Genomic DNA, 24,172 nt, shown 5'->3' with positions numbered 1-24,172 from the left:
CGTGCACTGACCACCAGGGGTCAGACACTCAACGCAGGAGTTGCCCCCAGCCCACAGTCCCTGATTGCCTGATGGGGAACTGGGAACTGGGGGTGGGTGGCAGTGGACATGTGGCCCTGATTGCAGGCCAGGCCTAGGGACCCTACCTGTGCCCGAATTTCGTGCGCCAGGCCTCTAGTCAGTTATAAGCCCCAACAGGAAAAGATGTACATTGCATCTTCTAGGAGAAATTGACTACCCCATCAGCTCAGCCAATGAGAAGCCGTCATCTCCCTGAACTCTCCTTTTTCTGCAATGGATTTCCCAACCTCTTCTTTTTTCTCTTAAATAACGTTTCTCTCCTTTGTTGGACTTGCTTATGCTTTTTGTATAGCTTGCAAATTGCAATTCTTTGTTATTCCAGGATAAACCCATTTTTGCGGGTAAAACAAAACAAAACAAAACAAAACAAAAACGACTGTTTTATTTTGAAGGTCAACAGGGGATATATAAAGACATGTGTGGACCCAGAGGCAGAATCTGGAGGCTGAAGTTTGACAGTGAGAACGGGTCCCTCCTGACCCAAGCATAGGCTTACACCTACAAGGAAACTACAATGGCTTATAGCAGGGAAGTTTGGAAACAGCTAGGCCCTGGGATCACTTATAATGCATCAGTATGAACCATTAAACTTGATTTTGTGGGACACAGTGGGGCACAGGGTGGGAATTACTTTTTTTAAAAAAAAAATTTATTGACGTAAGAGAGAGAAACAGCGATTTGTTGTTCCACTTACTTGCACGTTTAGTGGTTGATTCCTGTATATGCCTTGGCCCGGATGAAACCCTCAACCTTAATGTATGGGGAGGACACTCTAACCAACTGAGCTATCTGACCAGGGGCTAATAATTACTTTTCATCAGACGTTTTTGTAACTTTTGCATCTTGTCCCATATTCAAAATAAATGTCTTTTAAAATTACGCTGTGGAAAAATATTCCATACCACTGATTTATTGTTATGTGAAGAAAAATGTATTTATCGAAGGGCATCTTATTTTACATCTGTATAGAAAAAAGACAGGACAGGACTATCTATATCAAAATATAGCGGTAACCGCTCATTGGTGGGATTTATGGTGAATTTCACTTTCTCCTCTGGGCTCTTCGAGATTTTGCAAAAGTTCTATATTAAGAATTTTGGTTTGTTTTGGGATTTTGGCTACTGGAATTAAAATTATTAACCAAAACTACAAGTCCCGGCAGACATCGCGCCTCCAGCTTCTGAAGACCCGCCTTCCCCGGGCACAGTGATCGCTGGGATTCCTAGTCCAGCAGCTGAAGCAGGGTGGGACGCCTAGTACCGGCACAGATGAGAGAGGCGGGGATTGCTGCCATTCTGACCAATGGACGGTGCGCACTGGGCCTCAGTGACGTGCCAACAGCGAATGGATGAACGTCTACGTGTGATTGACGTGTATTTCAGCCTACGGGCGGCTTGTGAGGCGGAGCGCTGCGCGGCGGTCGTAGTGCGAACCATGGGAGGCGGCTGGTGGTGGGCTCGGGCCGCCCGCCTGGCCCGAATACACTTCCGGGGGCTGCCGCTGCCGCCTCCGCGGCCCCGGAGCGGGGGCGCCCGGGGGTCCTTCGCCCCCCGCGTCGGGGCTTCGCCGCCCCCCGTGTCCGAGCTGGACCGCGCGGACGCCTGGCTCCTCCGGAAGGCTCACGAGACAGGTGTGGGGCTGGGGCGAGGGTCGGCCGGCTGCAGACGGACGGGGGTCGGGATGGACGAGCTGTCCGCGCGCGCGAGTGGGAGGGGGGTGGGGCTTCTGCTGGGACCCGGGCCCGGGCTCCGGAGGGAGAAGGCTTCCGTGTGCGCGCTGGGAAGCGCTGGCTGCAGAGCGCAGTGTGTCCGCAGCGGAGAAGGGCTGGTGGGTGGGACGGGGCAGTGGGGTGCAGTGGGGATCGGGGAGGCCGGGCGGGCTAGGACGGGCATCCGGATGGGCTTGTGCTGTCGGGACGAGAGAGGCTGCCAGAGAAGGCTGAGGGCGGGGGTGGGGGGTGGGGGGTGGCGGGCGGGGGCGGGGTGTCTACACAGGGGTCCGCGATGGAGGGGCCAGCTCGCATTGAAGAGGCGACCACCCCGCTAAGGCGGGAGTGTGGATCGATAGCGAAGAAGGGGAAGTTCCTGATTGGAGGAGGGGACAACCAATAGAAGGAAAGCGATGGGCTGATTGGAGGGCGAGGTGATCCAGGCTGCAGGGGGCGGGGCCTCATGGCCGCTGGGAGAGGACTGGGCTAGGCTGAGGTCGGGATGAGGAGTTTGTAACTCAACTAGCCTGTTAGCAAGCGCTGCACAGGGACGCGAATGCCATCGGGCCTGGGTCCGGGAGCAGTTTGTGTCAGGAGGTCTGAGAAAGAAGTGAGAGGGCGGCCCATGGGTGGGGGCTGACCAAGATGACATCTTGGGGTCTTCCTGTCCTCAGATTGAGGTTCTGCAGTTTGGGTTCCAGATCCTCCAGGTTTTGCAGACTGTCTTGAATATTCGGTATTGCAGAGTTCGGGGGAGCGGGGCTCAGAGATGGAGGCAATAGAGTAGTGGTTCTCCACCTTCTGGCCCTTTAAATACAGTTCCTCATGTTGTGACCCAACCATAAAATTATTTCCGTTGCTACTTCATCACTGTCATGTTGCTACTGTGATGAATCGTCATGTAAATATCTGATATGCAGGATGGTCTTAGGCGACCCCTGTGAAAGGGTCGTTTGACCGCCAAAGGGGTCGCGACCCACAGGTTGTGAACCACTGCAATAGAGGGTTTGGGGCAATAGGGTTCTTGCAGGGTGGGGGGCGGGGGGTTGCCAAGACATGGTAGGAATGTGTGGAGCAGGATGGGGTGGTGGGATGACAAGCCCCTCAGTTTGACTGTCCGGGCTGAGGCCCTTTGGGGGCAGGGTTTGGGCTGGTGCTGATTCTCTCCCATCTCCCCCGTCCCTCCAAGCCTTCCTCTCCTGGTTTCGAAATGGCCTCCTGGCATCCGGCATCGGGGTCATCTCCTTCATGCAGAGTGACATGGGTCGGGAAGCTGCCTATGGTGAGTGCAGACCCCCACTCTTGCTCCCACCAGGGAGTGTGGATGCCCCCCCGACACCGGTGAGTGTAGATTCCCTCCTGCCCCATCCCCCCAATAGTAAGTGTAGAACCCCTCATTCTTCCCCCACCAGAAGCCATGTCACCCTCCCTTGTGTCCACCTCCCACGCACCCACTGCCCCTCAGAGGGGGTGGTCCAGGGCATGGTGGTGGGTCTGCCCCTCCCGTCTGACTTATCAACAAAGATGAGGGTCCCAGTCCCAGCCCCTGCCCCTCCAACTCTGTCTTTGCTCTCAGACCCCCACCCTTCCTCTGATCCTGAACCCCACTTCCAAGTCCCTCTGCTACTGCCTCATGCCCAGCGCCCTGGCTCTGTACGACCCCTGACCCTTGTTCTGCCCTTGAGTTTGTCCCATCCCACTGAGTCCACCTCAGTCCCCTGACGCCCCTGTCTCCAGGATCTGCCTCCCCAACAGCCTTCCTCCCAAGCCCCCGCCCCCCCGCCCCGTGGGACCCCAGGCCTCCCCTGCATTGATCCTGGCTTCCGCCCTCTCCCACAGGCTTCTTCCTGCTGGGTGGCCTGTGCGTGGTGTGGGGCGGCGCCTCCTACGTGGTGGGCCTGGCCTCGCTGCGGGGACCTATGCAGCTCTCGCTGGGGGGCGCGGCTGCGGGCGTGGGTGCCGTGCTGGCCGCGGGCCTGCTCTGGGCCTGTGCTGTCGGCCTCTACATGGGCCAGCTGGAGCTGGACGTGGAACTGGTGCCTGAGGACGATGGCACGGCCGCTGCGGAAGGCCCGGACGAAGCGGGGCGACCACCGCCGGAGTGAGCAGCCGGGCCCGGGGGGAGGACCAAGGACCTGAGGCCTGAGGCCGCTTCAGACTGGCCAGGGCCCAAGGACCAGGACATTAAAACCTGACCCTTCCCTCCCTCCAAGTGGTGGTTCCTGCGACGGGAAGGCTGGGCCTGCAGCGGGTGGGGGAGGAGGGAAGGGGTGGGAGGAAGGAGAGAGGGGCGCCACAGCCCCCAGAGACCGAGCCACAGATGGGGAGCTGGTCTTTAATTCTTAAAGAGCGCTGATGGGCTGGAGCCCTGCCCCCCGCCCCCTGAGGGCCGGCACCCCCTCCCCCCCCAGGGTCCAGCTCTGTGGGAGGCTCTCCTAGTCATCAGTCCCCCTTCCGCTGCACCCTGGCGCCCGTGGGCCCCGGGTAGGGCAGGCCCAGGGGTGGGTAGAAGGCCTCTGGGAAGGGGGGGCCTGGGCCCAGCCTCTGCAGATGTGGGTACATGAGGCCCAGCTCCGTGGGGCCGTAGCGGATGGTGCTAGGCGTGCACAGGCCCCGCACGACGGGGGGCAGGAAGCCGGCGTGGAGCAGGGCAGGCGAGGCGTCCCCAGGAGGCACCAGGCCCCACGGCCGCACGAGGTCCTGCTTCTGGGCTCCTGCCCGGATGACGGACGTGAACTCGCGCCGTGGCGGGGCTGCGTGGCCAGCTGGTTCCTCGTCTCCGCTGTCCTCCGGGTCTTTCGTGTCCCCACGGCCAGGCTCCACTTTGATGCACTTGCCCTGGGTCTGGGGGGCCTCCTCCTCGTCTGGGGGGGCAGCCTGCTTCCCTTGCACTGGGGGCGCTGGCTCTGGAAGATTTGAAGGGCGCCGTGTGTGCGCGTGCCCAGCCCTCGGGCTGGCCGTCTGTGGAGTGACTGTGGGTGGTTCCCCCAGGGGACGGACTCCTGGCATCCAGTGGAGAGGCCAGGGATGCTGCTGGGGACCCCCCAATGCACAGGGCAGCCCCCAAGCAAAGGGTCGCCTGGTCCCTAACGCAGTGGAGCGGAGACTGAGAAACCCTGGCCTCGCCCGGGGCTAACAGGATTTTCCTGGAACCAGGATGCGCCGTGTCTACGCCGTACAACGCCTGGGCCGCTGGCCACCTATGGCTACAGATGCTCGAAGTGTGGCGAGTCTGACTGAACCTGAATTTTTGGTTTTAATGTAAGCAGCAGCCCTCTGTGGCTAGTGGCTTCTGGACAGCCCAGGGGCCAGGGGTCGCTGGGAGCCTCCAGGGTCGGGTGGGAGCCTCACCTGCGGGTTCCGGCTCTGGGCTGGACACGTCCTCACGGGGCGCGCTGGCTGGAAGCTGGAAGGCGTCCAGAGGTGTGTGGCCGCCCTCCGCTTGGCTGAGACGAGACAGGTGGGGTTGGGGCCAGGTTCTTGGGTGAGGGCGGACTCCCTCTGTCCCCCCAGGCTGTGGGTGTAGACTCCGGCCCCATCTGAGTGCAGAACACCCCAGCCCCAGCAAGTATAGCATCTCCACCCCAAAGCACTCAGGCCTCATGACTGGACCCCAGACTCTAAGCTGGCTTGTCGCCCAGCTTGGCCCCATCCCAAGGCCACACCAGTGCGGCCCTGGATGTCACCCCGAGGTGTCCCCCGGGCTCCTGCTGCTCAGCTGGCGCCAGTGTCTTCCTTCCAAACTGCTGCCCCTCTGGGGCGGGGTCCAGGCCCAGCAAGGACAGAGGCGTGGGCACCTTGCCTCCCCTGCATGGCCTGGCGTTCCCCAGCTTCCTTCCTCTTCACAGCAATGAGGGGGGCGGGCTTTCCCAAAGCAGGTTTGACCGTGACCCTCTCCAGCTCTAAACCCCGCCATGGCTCTCCAGTGCTCCAGGATCGGGACCAGGCCGGCCCTCAGCCTGGGCCTGAGGCCGCTGCAGACCGGCCTCACTGGCCAATACTGTCATCCGCTCCCCACTCCTCTGCCTCCTGCAGCAAGGACACTCCACTTCTGGGCCTTTGCTCTGTCCCTGTCCCCTTCCTGCTCCGGGCTTGTCCCCTGCTAGAGCCCTCTCTGTGGGCCCAGCCCCCGTGGGCCGGGCAGGTGCAGCCCTCACCTGAGCACGTAGCTGACCCAGAGCACGTGGCGCTCCCCGGGGCTCTTCCCGCTCACAGCCACGGTGGCCACGGACTGCAGCCACACAAAGCCCCCCGCGCGCTGCAGCCAGCGGTAGTAGCCGGTCACCACCTGGCCCTTGTCCAGCACTGGGCCCAGCCAGGGGCAGGGGGGGCCAGAAGGGATGGGGAGACAGGAGGACAGGCGGAGGGAGAGGAGACAGGTGGGTAGGAGAGGGGGAGAGGGAGGTGGGCAGAGGAGACAGACGGGGCAGGAAAGATGGGGTGGCAGGTGTGGAGAGGGACAGGGGAGACGGGGAACAGGAAGGATGAGGTGGTGGGAGAAGAGAAAGGCAACATACAGAGCGAGACAGCCAGTCAGAAGGCAGCACCTGGTGTCTGGGGTGGGTCAGAGGCCCGCAGCCAACCCCGCTCCCACCGGTGCCCGCCCCGCTCAGGGCTCCCTGCTGCTCTCTGTGCTGAGCTGAGCCCTGGGGTTGGTAACAGGAGGGGCTGGTCACCCCCAGAGCAGGACTTAGGGGAGCGGGGGCTGAGGCCTGGGCGGCCCAGGCGGGAGAGGGTCCTCACGGTCCAGGTGGCTCTGGCGGATCCTGGCTGCGTCCTGTCCGTGGACAAACTGGTAGCAGCTGCGGCCCACCAGCTCCGCGGGCCCCAGGTCCATGTGCTCGCTGACCCTGGGGGAGGGGGAGGGGGAGGGGGCGATTGGCTCTGCCGGCCCCTCGGGTCGCCACTCACGCTGGCGCGCTCCGAGCCTCGGTTTCCCCTCTATAAGCTGCAGTCGCGTCTCTCCTGGCCTGGCTCCAGGCATCCGGCAGGTGGCACCGGGCGAGGGTCCCATCTCACTGTCCCGATTCCCCTCCGCGGGTGCAGGAGAAAGCGGATGCGGGAGCGCGCGGGCCTCCGGAGGCACAGCCCTCGTCCCCAGAGCCCCCCCCCCCCCCCAGTCTACCCTCTCCCTCCGCTGCTCTCCCGCCTCCCGCGGCCCCCAGTGCCCAGCCTCGCGCTGCGGTGCGCCCGCCCCGTACCTGCTCTCACAGGCGAGGATGGTGAGCCCCAGGCTGAGCCGGAAGACGATCATGTGGCCGTGCAGCGGCAGCTCAGCCAGCGGGGCCGGGGGCAGCGTGTGGCCGAGGGCCACGAGGCCCAGGGCGCGGGCCCGGAGGCGGCCCGTCACGTGGATGACCTGCGGGCAGTGGGTGCGCTTGGAGGAGGGGCGGGGGCGGGGGTGGGGGTGGGGGGACGAGGCTCCCGCTGTCACTGCAGGGCCGGGCGCGGGGCAGGGCCGGCAGGACTGCGGGAGCTCCCGGGGCGGCGAGGACGCGGGCCAGAGGCTGTGCAGGGAGCTCACGCCCACCTTGTACCCCGAGGCCTTGACGTGCAGACCGCGCTTGGTGAGGGTGGATTTCATGCGGACGAAGAAGGAGCGCTCCTGCGCCCGGGAGGAGGCGGGCACCTCGGTGGGGCTGGCCTCTGGGCGGAGTGAAGGAGAGTTGTGGGGTCCTGAGGAGGAAACACACGGAGGCGCCCCCTCCCGCCCCCTTCAGTGCGAGCCAGAGGCCCACCCACCTGACGGTTCTACGAGCTCATTGGCGTCTACACTGACCCCCCTCCATGCAGCGGCCTTTCTCAGGCTCAGCTCTGACCCCGGGACAGGAACTGCGTCCTACTGACACCCTCTGAGGTCACCATCTCTTCCAGGAAGCCCCCCTGGCCCCGGCTGGGTCGGAGCCCCTCTGGGGTCTTCACCACACCTGCCCCAGCTGGGCCTAGGCCCTGGGAGGGTGGGGTTGGGGCTCTCGTCACTACTGTGTCCCCGGCCCTGCCCAGCACAGAGCTGGGCACAGAGCAGGGCCTCAGGGTGTAGCAACAGAGAAGACTCGCAAATAGCGATTAGTCTATACGCCCCTGGTACAGTCATAAATGTGCTCACACCCAGATGACCCTGGGCCTCAAATTCAGGTGCAGACATCATCTCAGCCCCACACATCTCCCCAAACTTGCAATCACCGCTGGCAACTCAGATGGTTTTGGTGCAAAGCAAACCCCATGTAAGGAAATCTTATTTACAGGAAAGTTGACTTCACAGCCCCCTGCACACCTGGGAGCTAAAAGGAACTGTCAGGGTAATCTAGCACCCGCCCTCCTCCGCATGGAGTGGAATTTTCCATGGAATTTTCCATTGGAAAGAAGGGTGAGGAGCACACTAGATCCTGGAGCCAGACCAACCCGGGTTGGAATCTAGCTCCACTTACAGCTGTGACCTCGGACAGGTAAACAACCTCGCTGTGCTGGGCCTGTTTCCCCCGCTGTAAAACGAAGAGAATAACGGGCCCTGCTCTGTGGGATTGTGGTTAGGATTCCATGAAATTGTGTAGTTACAGGCTCAGCACATGTCAACGCCCCGTAAGCGTGCACCACTATTTACCTGTCACCCACAGGCTGCCAGAGGGATCTTTCTAAAGCTCAAAACTTAGGGATTCAGGCAATCGTAGGGGGCCAAGTCTTCCTGCTCCAATTCAGACTCTAAAAGCCTGTTTTGCACAACTCTAAGGAGAGGGGGTCTGGTTTACATGTAACATCGCTGGATACAATGTACCGGTTGTCCCTGCATCAGGCCTCATTCTTTGGGGGCCTTGGAATTACCGATCTCAGGAGTATCGGCAAGCGAGGAGGAAGAGGAGGAAGAGGAGGGGATGGAGGGCGGGGTGGGGGGCCCGGAGGTCCGGGTCCGCAGCCCCAGCTGCTCCAGGACCTCTGAGTGGTCCCCGGGATGGATGTAATCGAAGACGCTGCTGCCCGTGAGCTCCACCTGCCGGCGAAGGGGAGGAATACAGGCGGGTAAGGTGCGCGCAGCCACGGGCCCTCCCGCTGGCCGACTGTTCATTCGCTTAGCAGCGGTTCTCAACCTGGGGGTCGCCTAAGTCTTAGGCCCTAAGACCACTGGAAAACACATATATAATTACATATTGTTTTTGTGATGAATCACTATGCTTTCATTATGTTCACTTTGTAACAATGAAATTGGGGGTCACCACAACGTGAGGAACTGTATTAAAGGGTCGCGGCATTAGGAAGGCTGAGAACCTCTGGCTTACAGGCAGGAGTACTTCGTGCCAGTCTTGTGTTTTTATTAGAATTTTTTTTAAAAAAGTTTTTTTTTAAACTCTCTCACCTGAGGACATTTTTTCCCATTGGTTTTTTTAGAGAGAGTGGGAGGGAAGGGAGGAGAGAGAGAGAGAGAGAAAGAGAGAGAGAGAGAGAAACATCAATGTGTGTGAGAGAGTTACATTGCTTGGTTGCTTCCTGCAGGCTGCCTTGAATCGAGCACCCCGGGTATGTGCCCTTGACCGGGAATCGGAATTGGACCTCGACCCTTCAGTGCGCAGGCCCAGCTCTATCCCTGCGGGGCCAGGGCAAAAGGAACATCTGTAAAGGAGGAGGCTAACCTGGGCTCTTCCTCTGCCCTCCCACGTCAAAGCCAGTGATCGTTAACGATTTTCTGCCCCGCCTACTCTGCTAAGAAGTAGGGCCCTAGCCGGTTTGGCTCAGTGTATAGAGTGTTGACCTGCGGACTGAAGGGTCCCAGGTTCGATTCTGGTCAAGGGCACATGCCCGGGTTGTGGGCTCGATACTCAGTGGGGAGCGTGCAGGAAGCAGCCGATCAATGATTCTCTCTCATCACTAATGTTTCTATCTCTCCCTCCCCCTTCCTCTCTGAAATCAATACAAATATATTTTTCTAAAACAAGAAGCTGTGTAGGGAGTTGGATGGGGAGGTGTCATAGCCTCTAACTCACAGCAAACAGCTGTGCCCTGAAATGAGTCACAGGATTTCCCAGCAGGAATGGGATTCGAGATACAAACAGTGGAATTAGGACATTTCAGTCAGACAGACTTTTGCATTCCATCCCCCGCCCCCCAAAATCTTGCAGCAGTTCCACATCTCCCCCAATCCAGGCCCCGTATTCTCCCCACTGTGTTCCTGCCCCAGCATCCTCACTGATCATCTGGCCTTCAGTCCCCACTCAAATGGGGAGCCGTACTCATCTGGCCATGGCCCTCCTCCCCTCAGACACTTCCCAGAGCTGGTGGAGGTGGGGAAGGGGGAGGGGGGAGGGGGGAGAGACATCTGTAATAATGTCAACAATTCAAAAGAAAAAAAAAACAACCTCCCATGGCTCCCACCGTCCCAGGGCTTGGTGTCATCCCCTGAACTCCCCTCACCCAGCCCCTCCCACACCAGCTTCAAGCCTCCCCTCCCTCCCTCCCTCCCGCCCTTTCTCTGGTCCACATTCCCCTTCCTTCAGGTTCATCCTCCTCCAGAAATCAACAACTCACAAAAAGCTGCTCACAGCGGCCAAAGCACTGAATTGTTGAAATTTACCATCCGCCAAAGTCTTTCTAAAAACGGTAACAGTTGCTAACAATTGGCATTGACTGGATCAATACCGTATATTGATCCAATAGCAAGGCCTACGATGCCACAAGGAGCCAGGACTCCGGACACAGGGGCTTTCAAACGCCACAGAAAACCTTCCAGCGCTCACAGATCCCAAGCCCCACTGTACAAATTGTTGTGATCTTTTAAAACTGTTAAGAAGAAACACGTTTGGGTAAATATGGTGTATTTGGCCACCACTCATGGGCAAACTGGTCTTTCTGCTAATTTGCTTCTTTCAAATTGACCTGTTACTTTTTGTTTTGCTTTTAAACATTTTTATTGGCTTCAGAGAGGAAGGGAGAGAGATAGAAACACCAATGATGAGAATCATTGATTGGCTGCCTCCAGCACACCCCCTACTGGGGATCCAGCCTGAAACCTGGGCATGTGCCCTTGACAGAGTTGAACCCGGGACCCTTCAGTCTGCAGGCCACTGAGCCAAACCAGCTAGGGCTTGTTTTGTTTTTAAATTATTTTTTCTTTGACCCGTGAATTCGATAACCCTCCTCTGACCGCAAGGAGGAGCCATGTTGGATGCCATGTGGGGTTCCAAGGAACGCACTTTGGGAACCACGGATCCAGTCCCATTTTCACGCTGGGATGGTGAGGCCGGGAGAGAGGAGGGGGATGCCTGGGCCGCCCAGGGAGGTGGCGGTGGCGCCAGTGCAGGCAGCCTGCTGAGGGCCTTACCTGTGAGAGACCCAGGTAAATGGAGACGGTCTCTGAGATGTAGAGGAACTTCCCCTCCTGGCTCAAGGCAAACACAAAGCCATCCAGGGACTAGAGTGGGAGAGACAGGGCGGGGAGAGGCGGGCCTGGCGTCTGTAAGAGGCTCTGAAACCTTATCGCTGCCAGGATGGATTATTTTTGGGGAGCGGAGGACGGGGCCCCACTGGCCCTGGGAAGGGGCAGGCAGGAAGGGGGCCCCCAGCATGCGCCTCCCAGGCCTGGCGCTCTCCTGCGATGGGTGCGGGAGAGAGGGTGCTGTTCTCCGAGGAGGCCACGAGGTGGCAGCATTGAGCAGCAGGTAGGGAAGGGGCCTCACCTGCAAGATGTGTCCTCCCAGCTGCTGCTCGAAGATTTCGGAGACCAGTGCCACGGGGCCCCTGCGGCCTGGGGCTGGGGACAGAGGGACCGGTGAGGCCGGGGCCTGCGGTCTGGCCGACCCTGGCCTTCTGGGAAGGACCCCAGGGAACCAGGCTACGAGTCTCCTCTCTTCCTCCCAGTCCTGAGCCATCATGGGGTATTGAGGGGCCCCTGGCCCTGCGGGGGAGAGACCTGGGACATGGGGAGGAGTGAGAGGGGCAGAGGTAGGCTGGACAAACAGAGAGACAGACAGACACCAGGGGATATAGAAAGGGATTCATTCATCCATCCATCCATCCATCCATCCATTCAGCAAACTCTCCCTGAGCTCCTGTGGCCAGGCTCTGTGTTGGGAACACCGCAGTGAACCAGAGAGCCTGGTCCTACCCTCACAGGCACCCAGGCCATGGCACATAAACAAGTAAAAAATGAACAAGGAATTATCATTTGTGCTCTGAAGAATCAAATAGATGATGTGGCCCTAGCCGGTTTGGTTCAGTAGATAGAGCATCGGCCTGTGGACTGAAGGGTCCCGGGTTTGATTCTGGTCAAGGGCATGTTCCTTGGCTGCGGGCTCCCTCCAGGCCGGGCCCTGGTCAGGGCTCGTGCAGGAGGCAACCAATCGATGCGTCTCTCTCACATCGCAATTCCTCTCTGCCTTTCCCTCTCTCTTCCACTCTCTCTAAAATAAATAGGAAAACATCCTTGGGTGAGGATTAAAGAATAAATAAAGAATAGATTATGTGAAATTAGGAGGAAGGTGGTGAGGCCTGTTGAAGGGGGCGGGGGTAGCTGAGCTCAGACCTGCAGGATGAGGAGGCAGAGAGGAGACTGAATAGGGGAGACACACACAGAGATACAGAGCACACGCAGAGACTGAGAGACAAAGGCACAGAGAGACAAGAAGGCGGACAGAGAACCGTACAGAGAGATCTAAAGGAGCAGAGAAGGAGATAAGGACATTACAGCCCAACCAAAGCCCAATTGAAAAATGAGCGAAGGCCCTGAATAGACATTTCTCCAAACAAGATCTACACATGGCTAATAAGCCCATGAAAAGATGCTTATACGCACCAGTCATTAGCAAAATGCAAATCAAAACCACAATGAGAGACCACTTCACACCCACGAGGATGGCTAGACACACACACACATGCTCACACACGCACACACACGCATGCACACACATGCACACAGAAAATAGGTGCCAGGCGAGGCTGTGGAGAAACTGCACACCCACACCCTCGCCGTGCATTGCTGGTGGGAATGCTAATGGCACAGCTGCTCCGGAAACAGTGCGGCGGGTCCTCCGTAAGTTAAACATGGAACTACCATGTGACCCAGCCATTCCACTTGTGGGCATATGCCCCAAAGCATCAAACACGTGCTCTAGCAAGTACTTGTACATAACTGTTCACTGCAGCACCATTCCTCACAGCCCAAGGGGGAAACAAATGTCCATTAACTGGTGAGTAAACAAAACGTGCTCTATTCAGACCATGGAATATTATTCAGCAATAAAAAGGAATGAAGCAGTGATCCTACCTACGACTCTGGTGAACTTTGAACACATTGTGCGAAGTGAGACAAGCCAAGCCTGAGAGGACATATATTTGCTCAGCTCTCGCGGCCCCACCCACTGGTCATTCCGGAAGGTTCCACCATCTGGCTTAATTAGCATATTAGCTCTTTATTATATAGGATGACTACATTTATATGAAATGTCCAGAATAGACAAATCCCTAGAGACAGAAAGCAGATTGGTGGCTGCCAGGGCTGGAGTTGGGGGAGGGGGAGGGGCGTGACTGCTAAGGGGTACAGGGTTTTAGGACGATGATGAAAATGTTTTGGAACTAGACAGAAGTGATGGTTGCCCAACATTGTGAATGTACTAAATGTCACACTAAATTGTACATTTTAAAATGATGAGTTTCATGTTATAAAATTTTACCTCAATAAAAAAAAATTTTTAAGAGCTAGGGCCTGGCCATTGTGGCTCAGTGGTTGAACCAAGAACCAAGAACCAAGAGGTCCCTGGTTTGATGCCCGGTTGTGGGCTCAATCCCCAGTATGGGGCGTGCAGGAGGCAGCCGATCTATGCCTCTCTCTCATCGGTGTTTCTATCTCTCGCTCCCTCTCCCTCCTTCTGTCTCTAAAAGTCAATAAAAACATTTTTAAAAAGAAAAGATAGGGACAGAGACATCCATAGACATAGAAACTGAGGAAGATGGAGAAACATAAAAAGATGGAGAGGTCCAGGAAACGAGGCGCACAGAGAGAGACAGGGAAAGGGCAGAGAGAGCCATGGCCAATGAGGCAGAGAAGGGGGCCGGCCCGGCCCCCCAGGCAGGAGCTGAGGGCCCAGACCCCGTGTGGGGGTGACCCCCTCCCTGACCCTGTGGAGAACGACCCCCCAAGGCCCCCAGGCCCAGACTGGGGAGCCAGGTGACGGGTTCGGTGACCTCAAGGGTCCTCAGGCGCCTGGCTCTTGCAGGGCTGGTCCAGGTCCGGCGTCCAGTCGCAGGCTGTCCCGCTCGGGCGGTGCGCCTGCCCTGGGGCCAGTCCCTTCGCCTCTCCGTGCCTCAGTTTCCTCCTCTGCCAAGTGGGTGCGCCAAGAGCGCAGCCCTCCCAGGCCGGCTGGGCATTCAGGCCGCTCAAGGAGCTTCTAGAAAGGGCCTCGCGCGGCCTGACCCACAGCAGGTGCCGGGAAATGCGGAGCCACAAAGCGTATTAATAGAGTGATTACTATTGTTGTTTCCCGACCATCAAAACACCCGGCGGCGAAAGCCCGCCCCTCCGCCAATCAGGGCGCAGCCCCCCGCCCGCCCCGCCCCCTGGTGGCTAGGCCACGCCCCCTCCCCGGCGCTCCCCCAGCCCTGCGCGGTTACATCCTTTTCCCACCCGCGCCGGCAGCTCCAGGAACAAACTGGGAGTGGGGGGTGGGGTGGTCCACGGGGACCCCTCCCCCGAGATGCCGCGCGAACAAGCCGGGTGACAGGCGGGAACAATGCTGCCTGCTAATTGTTGCAATTTTCCCCTGTCATTTCTGCTAATTCCTTCATTTTCCCTCTCAGAGGATCAGCCCAGGTCAGACTGAACCGCTGCAATTAACAGCGTTAATGGGCGCGTCGGCCCGGGCGGGCGTGTGGGGAGGGCTCAGCCACTGGCTGTTCCCCCCAAAACACCGGGCCTGTCCCCAAACCCTCCAGTTCCCCAACTCCTGGCCCTGTGTTTCCTCCTCTCCTACCCAAACACCTCAACTTCACTGTCCCCCAAAGTAGTTACTCCCAGATCTGCCCCCCTCATTACTCCTAGATGTGTCCTCTCCTCATGTCCAAACCTCAACCAATCACTCACTCATTCAACAAACATTTGCTGTTTTTGGTTGGAGCCTGATTCTTGTTATTTTTTTTTTTATATATATTTTTGGTACCCGTGACCGGAATCGAACCCGGGACCCTTAGAGTCCACAGGCCAACGCTCTATCCACTGAGCCAAACCAGTCAGGGCTGTTGGAGCCTGATTCTGCTGGAGAAGAGAAAACGGCCCCAGTTGCCACCATCCCTTCCAGATTGGGGACTGAAGGCCTCTCCCCGGCCTTAGGAGTCCCCCTGCACTTCCCATTCCAATTGTCCGGAGGGATTGCTGGGGGGGGGGGGGGGTGGAGGAAGGGAAGAAGAGCTGGAACTTCATTATGAAGGCCAAGGCCGGAGAGAAGGAACCACCCCACCACAGTCAGGGGGTGTGGGCCTGAGGGCTGGAGGGGGGCATTTCTGCCTCTACTTGTCCTCAGCCTCATCTGTAAAATGGGGCCAGTGAGCGAGCAGAATGGGTTTGTGCATGTAAGTAGCACAGAGCCAGGCACACAGTAGGTGCCTAATCCCTGAGTCCTGCCACTGTTCTTAGCAGTATTACTGTGGATAACCTGGGGTACCTCTACCCTTCGCGTGGTTCCTTGCCCTGCACCTGACCGCTCTCTGTCTCTCACACCTGTATCCATTTTCTGTAAGTCCTATGGGCTGTACCCTCACGGCATCAGCTGAATCCAACCACCTGTCATCCTGTAGCCCCCACCCTGGCCCAGCTGCCCCACCTCCCACCTAGACCACTGCACTCACCTCCTTAAGGGGCTCCCTGCTCCCACTCACACCCCCCATCACCATGGCTCCCATCTCGCTCGGGGTAACAAAGTCCTCACCACAGCCCGTGGGGCCCCACAGGCCTAGGCCACTGCCTGCCTCCCTTCCTCCTCTCCAGACTCCCTCCAACCAGCAAGCCAAGTCCAGCAGCCTCCGTGCCTTTGCACTGCCGCTCCCTCCGCCTGGAAGCCCGCCCAGCTTTCTCATAGCTTCCTCCCTCACCTCCTTTTCCTCTCAGCCCAAAGGTCACGTCCTCAGAGAGGTCGTGCCTGGCTTGTGAATTAAGATTCACTCTCTCTCCCCTCATTCCATTCCAGTCACCCAGCTGTGGGATGAGTCTGCTGTGTCCCAGACGCAGGGAACAAGGTGCCGTGAGGGAGAGACATACCATAAACAAAAGAAATGCATAGTGTCAGATGATAGCGCTATGAAAAGATAAGGCAGGAAAGGAAGACAGGGAATGCTGGGCCGTGGCCATTTTTAGCAGAATGGTCAAGGAGCCCTAGCTGGTTTGGCTCAGTGGATAGAGCATCGGCCTGCGGACTGAAGGGTCCCAGGTTCAATTCCGGTCAAGGGAACATGTCGGGGTTGTGGGCTTGATCCTCAGTAGGGGGCGTGCAGGAGGCAGCCAATCCATGATTGATATTTCTATCTCTCTCCCTTCTGCTCTGAAATCAATAAAAAAAATATATTTTAAAAAACAAAAAAGAATGGTCAGGGAAGACCTGACTGAGGAGCGGACATTCAAAGGGAAGGGAGTCCCTGGTGGCGGGCACAGCAAGTGCAAAGGCCCTGCGGTGAGTACAAGCTTCTCTGAAGAACAGCCAGTGTGTGTGTTGGGGCTGAGAGTGGGGGTTGAAAAGGTGAGAGGAGGAGGTGAGGTCAGGGCGTGGGGGGCAGGGGGCCCACCTCGCAGGAACTATAGGCCGACCCTTGAGGGCAGGGACTTTGTCCTGTTACCTGCTGTGTCTCCGGCACCTAGAACAGTGCCTGGCACAGGGGAGGTGTGTGTTCAATGGTGTTTGTTGAACAAATGAGCAGTGCTGGTTTGAAATCAAGGCTGTGTTCAACCCAGACTCCGAGGCACAGAACTAGACTTTAACCTCTGTTGTCTCATTTTACAGAGGGTAGACCGGTGATGGCGAACCTATGACACATGTGTCAGAGGTGACACGCGAAATCATTTTTTTGGTTGATTTTTCTTTGTTAAATGGCATTTAAATATATAAAATAAATATCACAAATATAAATCATTGTTTTACTACGGTTGCAAATATCAAAAAAATTTCTAGCCCTGACCGGTTTGGCTCAGTGGATAGAGCGTCGGCCTGCGGACTCAAGGGTCCCAGGTTCGATTCTGGTCAAGGGTATGTACCTTGGTTGTGGGCACATCCCCAGTAAGGGGCGTGCAAGAGGCAGCTGATCTATGTTTCTCTCTCATCGATGTTTCTAACTATCTCTCTCCCCTTCTCTCTGTAAAAAATCAATAAAATATAATTAAAAAAAATTTCTATATGTGACACGGCACCAGAGTTAAGTTAGGGTTTTTCAAAATGCTGACACGCGGAGCTCAAAAGGTTCGCCATCACTGTGGTAGACTGAGGCCCAGAGAGAGGCGGAGTGCCGGGAGCTGGTCCATGCTTGCTGTTTCAAGGGACCTGGCATATATGGCATACTGTTCTTAATATGTTTGCTCACCTTCTAGGCACTATGTGTTTTAACCAAGGTCTCTGAGAAAGGTTGTTTCCCCAGGTAGGGATTTTCCCCTGAAGTTAGGGAGGGAATAAAACCTCTTAACTAAGTGCCAGGTGGGTAATTAATCACTTTAACTACAAACAATCATGCTTAAGCTACATAATCTTTACTCCCTGGAATGGAGATAAGAAACGCCCTAACCTTTGGAATAGAGATTGATAGGATTGAATCAACTGGTATAAATACAGATGTAACAAGACAGCAAGGCCAAAACCGGTTTGGCTCAGCGGATAGAGCGTCGGCTTGCGGACTGAAAGGTCCCAGGTTCGATTCCGGTCAAGGGCATGTATCTGGGTTGCGGGCACATCTCCAGTGGGAGATATGCAGGAGGCGGCTGATCGATGCTTCTCTCTCATCGATGTTTCTGACTCTCTATCTCTCTCCCTTCCTCTCTGTGAAAAATCAATAAAATATATTTAAAAAAAAAAAAAAAGACAGCAAGACACAGAGAGAGACAGAACCTAGGCACAGAACCTACACAGAACGTTCTCTAGAGACAGAAGAACTTTGCTGGAGAGAACATGGCAAAAGATCCTGGACAGAAACTGGCCTCAGAACCTAGAGACAGAACCTAGCGAGAGAACATGGCAAAAGATCCTGGACTGAACCTGACTACAGAAATTGGCAAGAGAACCTGGACAGAACCTGGTGACTGAACCTGGCTGGAGAACCTGGAGAACCTGGCTGGAGAACCTAGCAAGAGAACATGGACACAGAACCTGGCTGGAGATCCTAACCAGAACTTAACTGGAGAACCTGGAGATCCTAAGCAGAACCTCTCTGGAGATCGAGACCAGAACTTGGCTGGAGATCCTGGCTAGGCTGCTGATCAACTGAACACTGTCTCCGTGTCATTCCTTCTTCGCCGACTCCGTCCACACCTTTGGGGACCCCTGGACCTGCTGGGGTTGGACCCCGGCAGCGGAGAGCTGCAGGGGAGGACTCATCCCTGGAGACCTACAACCACGCCCAGTACGGTGTTGAGAAGGTAAGCTGAGGAGCCAGGCTACTGAGTTGGACTTTCCGCTGGGCCGCTTCCTACGTCTGTGAGATGGGAATGAGCATGGCCTCCCCCCTCAGGCCTTTGAGAGGACTGAGCGAGCTAACTTACATGCAGTGCTGGGCGCAGTGTCTGACCTGTGCTGTATTATTATTATTTTTAAGTATGTCTTTATTGATTTCAGAGAGGAAGGGAGAGGGAGAAAGAGATAGAAATATCAATGATGAGAGAGAGAATCATTGATTGGCTGCCTCCTGCACGCCCCCTACTGGGAATCAAGCCCGCAAACCGGGCATGTGCCCTTGACCAGAATCGAACCTGGGGCCCTTCAGTCCGCAGGCCGACGCTCTATCCACTGAGCCGAACGCGCTAGAGCTGCTGTATTATTACTGTTACTATTTCTGTGATTGAGGAGGTCATGGCATCCCCCTCCCTTGGAGAACGGGAGGCTCAATGCTTTGCTCTCTGACTCCTGCTAACATGCTGTCCCCAGTTTATCCATCTGAACTACGGAAGCAGGCACTTGGCTTCTTGTTGGGAGACCTTTAGAGCCAGAGACGCCCCCAATTTCCTAATGTTGGGGTGTGAGAGGGCGTCCTGCGGTTCCTCCCCCGCCCGCTCTGGGGGACAGGCAGGGGCTGATGGCCCTCAGTGCTGTGAACTCCGCGAGCCCGGCCCCGACTTGCCCACCACCCAGGTAACTGTGTGTGTGTGGGGGGTGCTGGGCTTCCGTGGGGCTCTCTCCCCACTTCTCCCCCTGGGCTCGGGGACAATAGGCAAGATGTTTATCCCCGGGGCGCACATGTTGTTCGCGGTAATGACAGTAATCAGAGGCTCTAATGCCGCATTCTCTCGGTGCCAGTCAATTCGCCTAATTACCGCCTGGGAAGCCGGATTATTTAAATTTAAATGGTGATTTATTGCGAACTTAATCAATGCTATTTTCTCTCCCCCCTCCTCCCTGGGATGGGGCAGGAGGGGAATTGGAGTCCCCCCAACCCCACCCTAAGGACACCTCTTATTGTGGAGTGGGAGAGTAGCCTGGGGTGCCCTGTCTCTGTGACCTCGGATTAATACGATTCACTGTCTTCTAGTAATAAGAGTAAAGCAGTAATGCATAAAAAGGAGTAATAACATAACACTTGTAGGTATCTGTCAATAAAGTCTGCATAATAATAAAAGTAGGCATCTAGCCCTGGCTGGTTTGGCTCAGTGGATAGAGCGTCGGCCTGCAGACTGAAGGGTCCTGGGTTCGATTCCAGTCAAGGGCACATGCCTGGGTTATGGGCTCGATCCCCAGTAGGGGGCGTGCAGGAGGCAGCCAATCAATGATTCCCTCTCATCATTGATGTTTCTCTCTCACCTCTCCCTTTCTCACTGAAATCAATACACATTTTTTTTTAAAAAGTAGGCATCTATATACCTGTATTTTACATCGTCTCTATGTATGCATTCTAGATTCTGTTTCTTTGATTACTTGTTATCGTGTCTTGGCCACCAGGGTGTCAGCCTGTCCAGCGCAGTGACTATCTATTCTCTCTGTTTCCTGCTGGATCCCAGAGCTCAGAACAGCAGCAGGCACACAGTAGGCGCTCAATAAACCACAGGCTCCCAACAGCCCTGCAGGCACCCCGACAGCAACAGCGGCCACATATTGATTGTTTACTCTGCGCTACGGTGATGCGGGGTCTTTACACACATTACCTGGTTGGTCCTCTCAGCCCTCAGGGAGACGTTTCATCATGATTGCATTTCACAAATGAGGCACAGAGATGCGGTGACCTGCCCGGGTCACATGCCGGGTGGCGTCCCGTGAGCTGTTTCCCTGCCGCTTTCAAACTGGGAATTCTAACTCCGTAGCCTTGTGTTCCCCCTGGGTCCCCACAGGACCGGGTGGGAGGCCCAGGCCGGGTCCCCTCTGACCCACTCCCGGAGCTGCAGCTGCGGGTCTCCTTTGCAATAACAATGATTCATCTCCGCTAATAAAAGCAACAGCATTCGCTCGTATGACCCCTGGTGTCACCAAGCCCTTGATGAGACCAGAATTCCTGAAATCTCCCCCCCCCCCGTGTGCCCATTTCACAGGTGAATACACTGAGGCTTAGAGAGTAAGACACCCGATAGGGACACCACAAAAGGTCTGACTCCAAACTCTATGCACCCTCTGCACCAAGGAGCTGGGCGAGGGCGGGCGGGCGCCTGGGACCCGGGTCCTCCGCGCGCCACCCCCGCGCGTGCGCACTCACCGAGGCCGGCGGGGGGCCCGGTGGCTCGCAGCCCCCAGGGCGGCGCCCCGAGCGCGGCGAAGCGGCGCAGGCGGAGGTAGGTGACGCAGAGCCGCACGACCGACGCCTTGTCCAGCTGGCTGGAGATGGCCCCGGGCAGCGGGAGCAGCTTGGCCAGCTCGAAGAACTCCAGGTTCTCCTTCCCGCGCCGCGAGCGCGCCGCGTTGCGGGACTTCTCCTTGCGTTGCGCCTGCAGGCTGTGCGGGAGGCGCGCGGGGAGCCTGAGCGGGGCCCGGGGTTCGGGGGTGCGGGGCCTGGGGGAGGGGAGCCCCGCCTCTGGGGTCTCGGGACGGGATGGGACGTTGGAAGCGGATTCGACTCTGGAGGCGGGGGCAGAACCCGCGTGTGAAGTTCCCCCGGCGGCGGTGGGGGCCGACCTGGGGGTGGATCGGGGGGGGGAGGGGGGGAGGTGAGGAGTGTTGGGTATGGACTGAGGAAGGGGCTGGGAACGCCACGCGGGAGGGTGGGTTACGGGACGACGGGGGAGCCACTCCGGGTACGAAATTCCAGCCCCGCGGGATGGGGCGGACGCGAGTGTGAATTCTACCCGGGCGCCGGCTGGGGGCGGGGCCAGACCGAGGGGCGGGGCTTCGCTCACCAGGGTCCGGGCGGGGCCTTGACCGTGAGCCCCGGCAGAAAGTCCCACGGGACGCCGCCCCCGCGCCCTGCCCCGCATCTGACCTCTCCGCCGCCGCCGCCGCCGGGGCCGGGGCCGGGGGCCGCCATCTCCGCGGGGCCTCGCTCAGGCGGGCTCAGAGCAGCCGGCGGGACTCGAGATCCGCGTCTCCTGCGGCGGGAAGGAACCGGAGGCAGCGCTGCGTCCGAGGGGGACCCCGGGAGAGCTGCTGGGGAAACTGAGCCCGCGCGGGGCTCAGGGTCCCAGCCAGGAGCTGCGGCCGGACGGTGCCTCAGTCTCCCCCGCTGGAGGCCCCGCCACGGAGCCCGCGGCTCTCGCCCCGCCGGGCCCGGGAGAAGCTCAGGGCGAGGACGTGCCCCGCCGCCACCTCCCCCGCGCCGCCCGCCAGCGCGCCCGCCTCACGCCCGCGCCGGGCCGGCTCCCGCATACCAATGGGCGCACGCGGCGCGCATACGGATCCGACCGGCCCGCGCGCTGCGTGCCAAGCATGCCCAAGCCCGGCGGGGGGCGGGCGCGGCCAGGCCCCGGCGCGCGGGCTGCCAGCCCCCGGAGCCCCCTGGACCGGGGACCCGCCCCCCAAGCCCATCCCGGAGTCCTGTTCCCCGAGTTGCGGCGTGCCTATCTCCCGGGCTGGGCTCAGAAGGTAGGGGCACAGGGCGGGGACCCCACGCCATGGTCTGCCCAGGGACCTCCCCAGTCCCTGGGGTGGCGCCCTGTGTCCGGGCCACCGAATCTCCGCCGCCACAACTTCCTCCCTGACCCCGAGCGCGCGGACCCGGCCCCCGACGCAGGGGCCGGCGCCTCCGCCGAGGACGCACCCAGGGCAGACCCAGCGCTCGGGCCGGGGGTCCTGGACCCAGATCCCCGAGAACCAGGCGCGCGTTCAATGAGGTATCAATTCCTCCAGGTCTGGCGTCCGGGGTTCCCCTACCCACCCGGCACCCGCGCGCCCGGGCCTCCGCAGCCAGGTGTCCACAGCCCCCCCACTTCTCAGGACCCAAACATCGTGTGCCCCTTCCCCCAACCCCGGGGGACGGGGGCTCGGATCACCCCGGACGCTGGAGTTCCGGCCTCCTGTCCCTCCGGGACCCAGGTGTTCCCCGTGCCCGCCCGCCAGCCGGCGGCGCGCCCCACCCGCAGGGCCCCAGCCTCGTTACCTGGCTGCGGGGCGGGCTCCGGGCGCGGCGGGGGGCCGGCCCGGCGGCGCAGCTGGGCGGCCCCATAGGCCCCGGGGCGGGCCCGGCGGGCGCGGGCTGTGGCTCTCGGCTCTCGGCGCCCACCGCGGCCTCGCACACTTGGAGACGCGGGGCCAGCGCCGAGGGCGGGGCGGGGCCAGACAGAGCCCCGCCCACCGAGGCCCCGCCCCCTGGTCCAGCCCAGCGCCAGCCCCTCTGGCCTTTCCAGGGGTGGGGGTTGCCAGCAATGGGGGGTTCGGCCCCCTCCCACCTGAACGAGAACCCCGAGTCAGTGGGGGGAACACCGTAGTCCGGGCGCTATCTATAGACTCCACGGGAGGAGCTAGCGCCCGAGCGCCCCAAGGCGAACCGGGGTCCCAGCAACCTCCTCTGACAAGGCGGGCACCCCGCACCCGAGCCCCCTGCAGGGGTGGAGACCCAGGCGTCAGTGCCCCCCCACCCCCCGGACGCAGATCCAGGCCTTTGAGACCCTCATTTCCCAGGAGGGAACTTCAGGGGGTCAGCACCCCGGCACCCCAGCCCACCCTCCTCTTCTAGGGCCAGGCTTGGCACCGGACCTCTCAGGGACCAGGACCCGGCGGGACACAGAGGGACGTCAGCGGTCAGGATCCTGGGGTCACCTCTCTACCACCCACCCCCGCCACGGGATGGGAACCCCCACATCCGAGCTCCGCATTGGATCATAAGTGTGAACTCTGGTCGAGGCAGGCCCTCTCCACCCGGGTAGGAGAGTCCACATCCTTCCCTCCAAAGCCCCTTCACAGCCTGGCTCGGGGCTCCAGGCACTTAAACGCTCCCAGGAGACCCCAGTGCAAAGAATGAAATGGGGCGGGAGTCTTAGGAGAGGAAGGCAGGCAGGGGCTGGCCGTGAACAAGGGCCTTTCCCCCGCTGGGCAGAAGGAGAACGGGGCACGCACCCCGAGCCCTGGCTGATGGGATCCCCCTTAAACGCGCTCACGATAGCCCGAGTTGACTTGGGAGTGAGCGCTTGTGTTCTGCTAATCCTTTCTCCACGGCCAGGCTCTGAGCTGGGCTCTGCTACTGAGCCCATTTTCCAGCCAGGGAAACTGAGGCATGGAGAGGCTGTGCAGCCTGATGGTGATGGCCTGTCAGCCCATGATTGTCCCCTATTCCCCCAGAGAGACGCGTTAGGGTCAGGGTAGGGATTCCAGCTCCGGTGGCTGTGCCTGCTCCTGGCACAGCTTCCCGGGCAGCCCGGCAGGCGGATGGCTCATCTCATTACAGCACCACCTCCCCGCGCCATTGCGGGCCGGGAACAAGCGGGCCCCGCGGTTGTCGGAGTGGGACCTGGGCCCGGTTCCCAGGCCCTCCCGGGGGTCTGCTCCGTCAGTCTCACGCTGGGACGTTGTCTGCCCTTGGCACCTCATTCCCGGGGCGTGTCCGTGGAGTTCTCCAGAAGCCACGTGGCAGGTGATATTGAAACAGATTGAATCCATGTTAACCTGTAACGATGTTCATTATTGTTATCCAAAGTGAGCGTTATCTTTAAAATTCTGTTTTACTGTCTGATATGGCTTACAAAACACAAAAAGTTCTTTGGTCTTCCCTAAGAATAAAAAAAAGTCCTGAGATTAAAAAAAAAAAGTTTGAGATCCACTGTTAAGCCACTAAAAGCTGAGAATAGAGCTGGGCATTAAATATGCTACA

The 24,172-nt window shown here is 58.7% G+C and overlaps 2 protein-coding genes across 2 annotated transcripts; one reads left to right on the top strand and one right to left on the bottom strand.

Annotated features, from left to right (window-relative positions):
* The first annotated feature begins 1,477 nt into the window (after positions 1 to 1,477).
* TMEM160 (transmembrane protein 160) lies at positions 1,478 to 3,996 on the top strand. Its single transcript, XM_081108272.1, has 3 exons — positions 1,478 to 1,711; positions 2,979 to 3,071; positions 3,629 to 3,996. The coding sequence occupies exons 1-3, from the start codon at positions 1,516 to 1,518 to the stop codon at positions 3,892 to 3,894; spliced, it is 555 nt and encodes a 184-aa protein (XP_080964398.1). The 5' UTR covers positions 1,478 to 1,515; the 3' UTR covers positions 3,895 to 3,996.
* A 112-nt stretch (positions 3,997 to 4,108) lies between these two features.
* On the bottom strand, positions 4,109 to 21,397 carry NPAS1 (neuronal PAS domain protein 1; the record flags this gene model as incomplete). The annotated part of the gene is made up of 11 exons (XM_081108243.1): positions 4,109 to 4,695; positions 5,141 to 5,235; positions 5,947 to 6,094; positions 6,533 to 6,639; positions 6,991 to 7,148; positions 7,320 to 7,435; positions 8,609 to 8,774; positions 11,097 to 11,186; positions 11,452 to 11,525; positions 20,633 to 20,868; positions 21,270 to 21,397. 11 exons carry the CDS (start codon positions 21,395 to 21,397, stop codon positions 4,232 to 4,234), a joined length of 1,782 nt encoding a protein of 593 aa, XP_080964369.1. The 3' UTR covers positions 4,109 to 4,231.
* Positions 21,398 to 24,172: the final 2,775 nt, after the last annotated feature.

The sequence above is a fragment of the Myotis nattereri genome (genome assembly GCF_964212035.1).
Source record: "Myotis nattereri genome assembly, chromosome: 15".
Classification (NCBI taxonomy): Eukaryota; Metazoa; Chordata; class Mammalia; order Chiroptera; family Vespertilionidae; genus Myotis; species Myotis nattereri.
This window is presented reverse-complemented; position numbering and strand designations above follow the sequence as displayed.